The 10,967-nt window shown below is 33.0% G+C and overlaps 1 protein-coding gene across 3 annotated transcripts; it reads left to right on the forward strand.

The window, feature by feature from the left end:
* Positions 1-2,283: 2,283 nt before the first annotated feature.
* Positions 2,284-5,638, forward strand: LOC107878658 (glutamyl-tRNA(Gln) amidotransferase subunit C, chloroplastic/mitochondrial). Of its 3 annotated transcripts, none has more exons than XM_016725731.2 (2): positions 2,284-2,827; positions 4,869-5,638. In XM_016725731.2, the coding sequence occupies exon 1, from the start codon at positions 2,299-2,301 to the stop codon at positions 2,815-2,817; it is 519 nt and encodes a 172-aa protein (XP_016581217.1). In that variant the 5' UTR covers positions 2,284-2,298; the 3' UTR covers positions 2,818-2,827; positions 4,869-5,638. The 3 variants fall into 3 exon arrangements, with proteins under 3 accessions (XP_016581217.1, XP_016581218.1, XP_047271551.1); XM_016725732.2 differs by having other exon boundaries at positions 5,285-5,638; XM_047415595.1 differs by having other exon boundaries at positions 4,864-5,283.
* The last annotated feature ends 5,329 nt before the right edge of the window (positions 5,639-10,967 follow it).

Consider the following 10,967-nt stretch of genomic DNA (forward strand, 5'->3'; position numbering starts at 1 on the left):
TAAATACATACATACAGCTGGAAACATATGTGAAGTGAAATACTTAACTTCCAGTGCACAAATAAAACTACTGCATATGTAAATTATGCACATGTATATTATAAATACATACATACACCTGGAAATATTTGTGAAGTAAAATACTTAAGTTTCAGTGCACAAACAAAACTACTGCACATGTATATTTTCAAATACAACTGACACTGATCACATAAACATAATCCATATATGTATATTATAAATACATATAGCTGAAAATATATTTGAAGTCAAATACTTATCTAATATATCTTACCAGCTCCATCCATGGTACACGCAGCTATGAAAGTGCCAGTATAAAGTCCCCTGAGATGACTTGCATCAACTACTATGATAGGTCTACAATGATCAAACCCTTGGATGAATGCAGTTAGTGCTGCAAATATATATAAAAACTCATTATCTGCATTCTTTTTCATTCTTATATGTGAACCTGGATAACTGGTGTTCAACACATGTATGTATGCAGGTAGTTTTCCGTACGATGCTGATGGTTTTCCTCTTAAATCTTCAAGTGCTTGTTCCTTAGCTTGCCAACACATAATATATGTTAAATCCATACCCATGTCGTCCTTCATATCACTTTTGATATCAGATGGACTGTATTTTCACTTGTGGCATTTAAACTTTAGTTTGACTATACCACCAATCAACTTACTAGTATCATGTAATTTAGGATACATCTTATCTTTGACCGGACAAGTATGTTCAGGTAAAAATTCTCTTACATAAAATATTGTAGATTCGTCGATAGCAGATGCACAGAATAAAAATTCACAATTTCTGGATCTGCACAACAATGTATAACTGTAAACAAAAACAAATATATATGCTCAAATACAATTAATACATATTGAAAAAAAAATTAAAATTCACAATAAACTTACCAGGTTTTACTAGATCTTGCAGATAGTGATTGAAACTTCTCTCGAATTATATAATCTTTCATTACCGATTTTAATATACTTTTCGAGATATAAACTTGATCAACCTCAATAGGTTTGTGATGTGGGTCTGAGATAATAACTCTAGTTGTATCCATTTCAAAAGCATCCAAACATTGATTTGAAGTAGGAACAATTAACACTCTTTTAGTACTTGTATTTACCAAGTTACTATCAGCGACATACATCTTCATAGGTTCGCCAGTACACAACAATGAACATACCAATGTGCTGAAATTTTCCTTGTCAGAAACACTTACATACAAAGGCAAAATACTAATATCCTTCAATTCCTTTTTCTGCATAATATAGACCTTCAAATCCATGTCATTACGTGTACGTATTTTTCTTGCACTAGCTGTCAATTGATACTCGATTTGAATACATTTGTACATCAAATCAACATCAATGTGAGTAGCCAGTACTGTGTAAAGTTGGTCATATGTAGCGTTTATGCTCAACAATATCGAATCACTGGTGTAATCTTCATATTGTTGTTCATGTATTCATCTATCACAGTGTTTAATAAGAACAACTATACTTCCCATTGTCAATCTCCAGAAATTACAAAACAATAAAAATATTACTAAATATGAAATACGTACTATAACACCAACTACGACTACAATTAATATACGATTTCAAATTTTTTCAAACATACGACTGCTTAAAAAATACAGGTATTTCTTCAGCAAATTTCACATTATATTTTACTTAAACCACAAATAAAAATTAAGTTGTTGATAAATACCTGTACTTGCACCTTTGTATTTTTATTATTTTCTTCGAGACGTTATTCGATCAGCATAACAAAAAAAATTGAAGAAAAACGTTTTTCAATTTGAATGAGTATTTTGGATTTGAATTGAAAAGCTGATTATGGAAACCATTTTTGAATTTGAATTTGAAGCTGTAATTTAACGTTTGTGGTAACAATAGAGTTTTAAAAGGTTAAGAAATCTGTCAAATTAAACATTCCTTAATTCACGGAACAGTTTTTTACCATATTAAACTGAAACAGATTGGAGTTTTATTAGGAACACAATCTTTAATTGTATACGTATGTAACTAGCAATAGTTTACTCAAATATAAAATACATACTGCTATTTTTTATAATTTTGAAACGGTTGCCATAAAACTTACAATTAAGGATCTATAGTTGCTATTTCTGAAATTTTTCCTTCTTTAAATAACGATCATCCAATCGACCATTTTTGCAATTGCCCCTAGCTTAGTTTGTCCCAGCCCAAAATCACAAATGGGCCAAACCCATGAAGACCAAACTCTAAGGCCCAAATCCATTTGTTCCTAGATATGGTGGTCCTACAATTCCACTCCAATGCACTCTCCCTTCAGAATTTTCGCTCCTGCTCCGCCGTCCGCCACCGTCCGCCGAGGCCGTTCGTCAAAGAACCGCCATCAATGGGAAGCATCGGAGCTTTGAATTTTCTGAAACCAATAAGAACTGCCAATTTCAGTTCTACAAAGCGAATTTTCCAGTTATCACCGTCGTCTTCTCGAAGCTACGCAGTGAAATCGAGTGTTCTAGAACCTCCTAACGTTCCTCGTTTAGCTGAAACTGCTCGAATTTCACTCAATCAACAACAATTTGAAGAATTCGGTCCTAAAATTGCACAAGTTATAGATTGGTTTGGACAACTACAAGACGTTGATTTACAGAGTATTGAGCCAGCTATTAGGGCAGATACTGAAGGAGATAATTTACGCGGAGACGTACCTGAGAAGTTTGAGAATATAGATGAATTGATTTCTGCTGTGCCAAGTTTTGACAAACCTTATATCAAAGTTCCTAAAGTGCTCAATAAGGAGTAATGTTGCTCAGGTATGACTAAATTTTTTCTCGTTTGGATGATTGTTAGTTACTTTTGTATTGTGTTGTTAGTATCGTATCGTTAAATTCATCATTTCTTATCAATGAAAAATCTCATTTTGTGTAATAATTGATTTGATGTGATTGCAGTATTACCTTAGCCATCTTTTCTTGTAGACTTGTCTTCCAAATTGGTGATATATGGTAGTAATATGTGTTATGAATCCTACAGAATAAGCAATACCAAAAGCAAAAGAAAAAATAAGATGAACACACAGATTTACCGGAAATCCTTGCGGGAAAAACCACGGGCAAAGGCAAAGGAATTTCATTATGATGGATGAATAATACGACGAGGAGAATGACATATATAACTCGTCCAAAACGATCCACTAAACGCACTTATATAACAAGTGCGTACAAATAATTCTAGGCCCAAAAACATACAGGTTCATACCGCGCCCTATCCCTACGCTACCACCACAGACCCATGAAAAATCACAAACATGGGTCGCACTGCGAACTTTTTAAGGCCGGATCAACAAAATTCGGATCCCAAACTCTAACAATATGTAACATGAAAAACATGCAATTTATTCAAATATTGTATTCATCAAGCACCCTTGGTGTGGACTAGTGGTTAATAAAGTTGGTTGAGAATCTGAGGTCTGGACAAAAAATATTTTGTGATTCTTCCTATTTGTCCTAGTCCTGGTGTATAGAGTTACGTGGTATTTGTTGTTGGTGGGAGGTGACACGTATCTCGTGGATTTAGTTGAGTACGCGGAAGCTGCCTAAGCACCACGATATATATGTAACAACCATCCAAACAAAGTGTGAGGAGACCATAATTTTCATTCTTCACTCCAAAATGTTTCTTGAAGATGTAAAGTCCCATGACTTTCTTGGTCGACCATCCCAACCGGGGATGTTCGACAAGTCTTTCTTGATACCTCTCATCAACGTGAGATTAATTTTACACATCTGCAACCTCTACTGATACATTCACCGATTTCATTGATCAGTAAATCACATACACAGAATACAAAAGTAATACTTGCTGTTGATATCTTCGTGCATGTCTCATGGATAAACTGTGAATATTACCACTGATAACAAGATTACAATACACCTAAAGAGCACCTATCATACATAGCCACCTTCTAAGAAGGGTTCTATGGAAATGAGACCTCTAACTGATTGCATAGAAGAGATTGAACAAATTCCTGCATCTACACATTCTTTTGAATGTATCTGACTACTATCTCCTTCTTGATCTGTGCTATTGTTGCCTGCCTATGTATTTACAGTTATCTGTGCAAAAACCGAACCGACCGATAAATCGAACCGATAAAAATGCTATTAGGTTATTGGTATTGGGTTATTGGATTAACGGTTTTTTATTGGTTTTATAAAAAAATTGGGTAAACGGTTCGGTTTCGGTTTTAGCTTATTGGGTTATCGGTTAACCCAATAAGGATACACTAAGTTATTGTTTTACTCCTATTTGTGTTATATATATAAATATTTATATTACTAATATATATACACACTACTTATTCACAATTCAGAGGTTCACAAAGTATTAACCTATTTAGAGCAACAAAGGCACGGTACAAAGCTCGGGTATTGTTGTATTGGAAAGTTTGAAGCATTTAGTAACTTCCAACCATTAGGATTCAGTTTTTTTTTAACTAACATTCAGTTCAAGTTTGAAGATTCTTATAAACTAAAACGCATTGCGTATGATTTTGGTGGCAACTAAGATTTCGTTTTTTCATGTTAGTTGTTACTATTTTTATTTCAGTATTTGTTAAACCGAAAATCAAACCGTTAAGCATAAAAAACCGATAAACCGAAAACTGATAAGAAAATATCTTATTGGTTAGTTATTGGTTTTGCATATTTAAAAACCGAAAATCGATAAATCGAACTGAATCGATCGATGCACACCCCTATAACCATGTATGGTATGTTATTGCTCCCCATGGTGCAGTAGCTATTTCCTTTTTCACTTGCTTCCAACGCTTCCTTCTTATTTTACCAAGCACAGCAACAACATCAGCAGCCTGAAGTTGGACCAGTGGAAAATAGCGTCTCTCACCGTCTTCCTCCGTTCACAATCAACAGAGAGATGAGTGGCAGTCTCAAGCTATGTTGCTCGGACTCTTCAAAAATGTCGATAGGTGTGTGTGGGATCCTCCCAAAATAGTGTATTTTTGAAGTATCCGACACATGTGCAGCAACGTTTTTGGAGGTCCGAGCAAATTAGGTCTCAAGTGCATCAACATTTATATGTGATTTATGTGTATATTTTAGTGTGACTGGTTTGTATGGATGGTGTGCTGCGTTTGACGCTTGCTTTTTTTTTTTTTTTTTTTTTTTTTCTTTTGATGTTTTTAAGAATTTGAGTGATTTGGTTTCAAGATGAAAAATTTCACTTTGAATGTAAATTGTTTTTTCTAAAAGGTAATTCCAGTTGCAGAGCTCAAGCCAACATACCCTGTTATAAATGATATGATGCCTAATATCCCACCATAACTTTTGATGATCGTGTCAGAGGCGGAGCTAAAATTTTAATGAAGGGGTTCAATATTTGAAGAATAATTAGCCGAAGGGGTTTAACACCTACTCTTGATGCATAAAATAATTTTAATCATGTATAAATTATATATTTTCCGTCGAAAGGGGATTCAGATGAACTCTTTTCAAAGGGATGGCTCCGCCCCTGTCGTGTTTGACTTCTCGTAATATCTAAACATTGTAAGTTTGTGAACGTTTACCTAAAGGTGGAGTTGAAGTTCATGATATATTAGGAATGAAGTCTACGACCGAAAGCATCCAATGGGTGTGAACTAGTGGTTCAATGAAGTTGAGTTGAGCACCGTGAAGTCTCAGGTTCAATTTCACTGTTCTAGCTTTGGTTGACAGAGTTATCCGATACCTGTTGCTGGAAAAAAAGTCTACAACGCAAATATGATAGTACAAATTAGAGCGTCAAGCAAAAAATAATTCCTATAAAGAATGTGGACATTAGTGTATGATATATTCACAACTTTCATTTTTAAAACAATCAAGGATTTAGTGCAATTGATGAGATTTTTTTTTTTTTTTTTGAAAAAGGGGTCTTAGTTCGAACTTTGAGTATAAAAACATCGTTGGTAAGGTGCGTTTCTCATGAATGGATCTCACGCCACACGAATATGATCAATCTGACTCCAATGTGAATATCGCATATCACATAAAAATTTCAAAAAAAAAAGAAAAACTTTAAAATTTTAAACTTTTCGAGTTTAAGCCGTTGAAAAATTATCCGATCTTAAAATCATTTAGTTCAATAGTAAACGTCAACTAGATAAAGCCCTTCCATTCATCATCATGCAAACATTTAGGAGAATTTAGATGGTATAAAGACAACTTTCTTAATAGGGTTATGGATTTACTCAAAAGTAAGTACGATCATTGGAAAGCTAAATTCATTGATGGTCTTCCACCTTTATTTGCTGAAAGAGTTAGAAAATCACTTAGAGGATCTTATGGCGAGGTTCAGTATTCAGAAAAAACTTATGGTCAGCTTATTGTAGCTTGTACTCAAGAAGGCTTAGCCCTTTGCAATGAGTTAAAATTAGCCAGACAGATTAAGCTCGACAAACTCAGAAAAAAATTCCAATTAGGAGATTTTTGTGAACAATTTGGTATGGATAAACCGTTAGCGAGAAAAATCCTATCGTAAGTCTACCAGATTTACGAAAAATAGATCAAAAAGAGAGTTAGCAAAAATCAAGTGCTATAAGAGCAACCAATATGGTCATATAGCTCCAAACTACAAGTTACAAAAACTCAAGTCCTTAGGACTTTCTGAAGAAGTGCATGACCAAGTTTATAATTTATTATATAACTCTGATTTTGAATCTGATTCTACATCTGAAAATGATTTTGAATTACCTAATTCTGATAGTGAACCCGATCAGGTTAATAAATGCAATGATTGTGATAATAATATTTGTAATTGTGATGAAATACCCCATTCTTCAATAGGAATAAGTTTTTTAATTACTATTTTGGAGTATCCATGTACTCCGGGGGTAGTTTCTCCGAGGGGACTGTGATCAAAAGTTGCACTGAATGTTTGAACTAATATATGTTCATAATAAGTCCGGGTTTTATATGATTCGCCAGTAAAATAAACGTTGACAGTAAGATAATTTCTAAGTATTCGCCATGCTTCTTCAAAATTTTCCTGACCAGTAATATGTTGATTTTCAATATATAATATAAGTTCTCTAGCATCCAATTTTTCATACGAAGGTTTATCTTCAGAATTTTCCTGAACTATAGATGCAAAAGAATCTGCAATTTTTTATTGATCTGATAGATAGGATTGCAGTTGTTTATATAACGGATGGTCTTCAAGAATATCTTCCAAATGTACGGAAGAGCTAATATTTAGAGTTTTTGATGATGATGATTCATCTTGAAGAATTTTTGAATTAATTAAAGTCCTATTTCCTTGTTGTAATACAGGAAAATTAGAACTTGCAGAGCTATATGCAGAATTTCTTCGATCAAAATATGAAGGGTTTGTTCGTCCTCCATGATAAGAAGAGTTTTAACTTCGTCCATCCCTTCCTCTTCCTTTGGTTATTTGCCAAGGAGGATTCATTCTGCATCAATAATTAGGAATTTGATCAGCATATCATGACATATATTCAAAGAGATCTTCATAAAGTGTGTCCTTTGTGATAAGATCATTAATGACTTTCCGAAGTATGAGCATGTGCATGTCCGCATTTAAAGGAGCTGCCTTTATAAAGGTAATTAAGACCTTTTGAGAGAAGAAGTGTAGAAAGAACTTCATTATATCTTTTAATCCTGTAAATATTAATCACTTAAGTCAATATCAAACCAATAAATTTCATTATCAAGAAATTCGTCGTGGTTAAAGAATAATTCTTCTTCTATTATACCACGAACCAGATTTTCTAAGATAAAAAAATGAATATCTTCGTTTAAAGGAATGCATTTGATAATAGTAATTACAGTTTTCTCAGGGAAGAAGTAAGTGTAAAAATTCATGTTAATCGATTAGATATTCTCGAGATAGAAAATCAGATAAAAAATTTTCACTACCCTTCTTATATTGTATTTCAAAATCAAAAGGGGCTAATTGAGCCTGTCATCTTGCAAATATTAATTTAGAGGCATCATGTTTAAAGTCTTTGTTAAACATAAATTTAATGGATTGAGCATCAGTTCTGATTATGAATTTTTGATCATACAAATCATCTTGAAATTTTAAAACACATTTTACAATAGTTAGCATTTCATGGGCTACTGTGGCGTATTTTTTCTGGCTTTTAGTTCATTTACCAGAATAAAATCTAATCAAACATTCTATTTTTGTATGGGGATTAACTTGTTTAAGTATTCCGCCATACACAATATTTGAAGCATCAGTTTCAACGATTTTTAACCAGTTAGGGTTTGCAAGAAATGTACAAGGAAGAGTTTGAACTCGTTTTTTAATCAATTTTACTAAATTAGTGTGGACTTGAGTCCAAGACGTTTTGTAATCCTTTTTTAGTCTATCATACAAAGGAGTTAAATCTCTAGACAGATTTTCATAAAAAGGAGAAATATAATTAAGACTACCAAGGAACCTTTGCAACTGTTTTTTATCAATAATAATATCAGGAAATTTTTTAGCAAATTCTAGAGGTCGTTGTATAGGCTCAATAGAACCTTGAGAAATATTATGTCCTAAAAATCTAATATTTGTCTGAAATAAGCTCATTTTTGGTTTGGATATTAACAAGTCATTTTGTATAATTATTTGTTTAAACATATGCAAATGTTTGAAATGAGATTCAAGGATTTTAAAAAATACTAAAGTATCATCAATATAGACAATGATAAAATCCATATAGGGATTGAAAATGTCATTCATAATTTTTTGAAATTCAGAAGGAGAATTTTTTAAACGAATGACATAACATTCCATTCATACTGTCCAAAGGGGACATTAAAAGCAGTTCTATAAGTATGTTCTTTATCAAAATAGTAATTAAAAAACTTATTCCTATTGAAGAATGGGGTATTTCATCAATGACTCAAAAATCCATGCCAATAGGGCCAATGGAACAAACACTTGCCAATTTCATCTACTGGAATTACATTAAAGCCTTTTCTCAAGTATTATATTATAATAATTATAAGCACAAACACACATGGTTTATAAAAATTTGTGCTAAGGTATTTGAAAAACCTATTCCAATTTGGTTTATTCAATGGTGGACTCAGCATGGACCCACAGTCAAAATATTACCTCCAGAATATTCCTTTCTGTACCATTCATGAAAAAAATCCTCCCCTTTCTTAACTGAATTATATCTTTCAGAGCATATTTATAAGATCGATACTATTGATCAAATGTATTTCTACATAGAATTCTCTATCCCTTGATTCCATCGATGGTCAGTAGAAATAGGTTATGACACTCAACAAATTCCTTCCTTATATCGAGTATTCTATTGTAATTTTTGGGACAAATTGCTTCGAAAAGATCCAGACACTAAACTCACCTATGGTCATGATCAAAGGGAGGAAATAGTCAAGAAAATTGCTGAATATGAAAAGACTCCCAAGAAATCAATTTTGGTTGAAGAAACAAGTCTTAACTATGTTTCTAGGAGAATATCTGCACATGACGAAAATAAAATGTAAATGATAGAAGAATATTTATCAGAAGTAAGAGATAAATTACTTCAAACTGTCGAGCAAAATTAAGATATCTCAATGAACAGTACCGAAGCAAATACTGAAGATATTACAGATTCTCAACCTCCAGAAATTCTGATAAAAAATGAAGAAATTATTGAAAAAGCTGAAGCATTCATCAAGAAATGGAAAGGCAAAGACAAGATATGACTGTCTGACCTCGACATAAGGCCCCTCTGCTTTTTATAATAAATTCTTATGTAATAGTAAAATCACTGTGCACAGGGACCCATCCATTACTGTGCAAGATTCTCTTTCTTATTATTTATAGACGCCTCATTCTTGTTAGAGAGACAGGAGTTCTTCAGTTCTCTCCTTTTGTTTCTCTTTCTATAAGTTCTCCCCTCTCTCTACATCTCTCTTAGTAACATATTTGAAGATTAAATAAATAAGAAGCTACTATTTATTACTATTTCAGCCTTGCTTCTGGCTATTAAGGTACATATTTCTTTCTTATTTGTGTACATTTAATTCAACTTCTACTCTTGTCCAGCCGTGACTATGTCCAGCTAAAAGGCTTCTTATATCTATGTTGAAGGTCTAACTTCGCTTACATGTTAACTATGAAAGATCCAGACTCTATCAAAATATAAAGAAATTTTTCTATAGTTTCTTGACTTGGTTCCGAAATGATGGTACAGTCGAGTTCAATACACTTATGTTAGCCTTGTCTCTGTGACTACGTCTAGTAGGTTGTGCCTCTTTAGCCTGTTGTACTTATACGAAAAGGACGAATTCTGCACAATTAGAACTTCTAGACACATGAGTTTAACATAAGGTTATTAAATCTCTGACAAGCCCCTTGTTTGGATAAAAGATTCCATACAGTCATTAAAATATTTGAAATTCTTTTATATTTCGGTTGGTGCTTTGATTCGGTTTTCCGACTTTGGCGTAATCCGATGTTGTTACATGATCTGGCAGGCTGAGTGACATACCCCAGCCTAGTAAGATCCTGTCAATGATATCAGAGCCTAGGAACTTTCATAGTAAATATGTTAAGTGTGGCGAAGTTTTCAGCATAGATATAAGGCTTTTATAATCATGGATATGGGTGAAGTTAGTACTAAGAATACAAAACTCGAAGAGGTAGATTTACCTCAAGATATGGATTTATTAAATAAATGGACGATTCCAAAAGTTGAATTAAAAACCATATATGAATACGAATTTTTTGATAAAATAAAATATAAACAAATTATTAAAACAACTGAGGAATCTCTTGCTTTAAATGCTGATGAACAGACTATTCAACTCCTAAATAAGCATGATATTGATATTTTTAAACGTAATTATAATTATATGCATATTGGTCTAGTACAAATTGCCTTTAGACCTTTAGCATTAAAGGTCTAAAGGCAATTTGTACTAGACC

The sequence above is a fragment of the Capsicum annuum genome, chromosome 7 (assembly GCF_002878395.1).
Source record: "Capsicum annuum cultivar UCD-10X-F1 chromosome 7, UCD10Xv1.1, whole genome shotgun sequence".
Taxonomy (NCBI): Eukaryota; Viridiplantae; Streptophyta; class Magnoliopsida; order Solanales; family Solanaceae; genus Capsicum; species Capsicum annuum.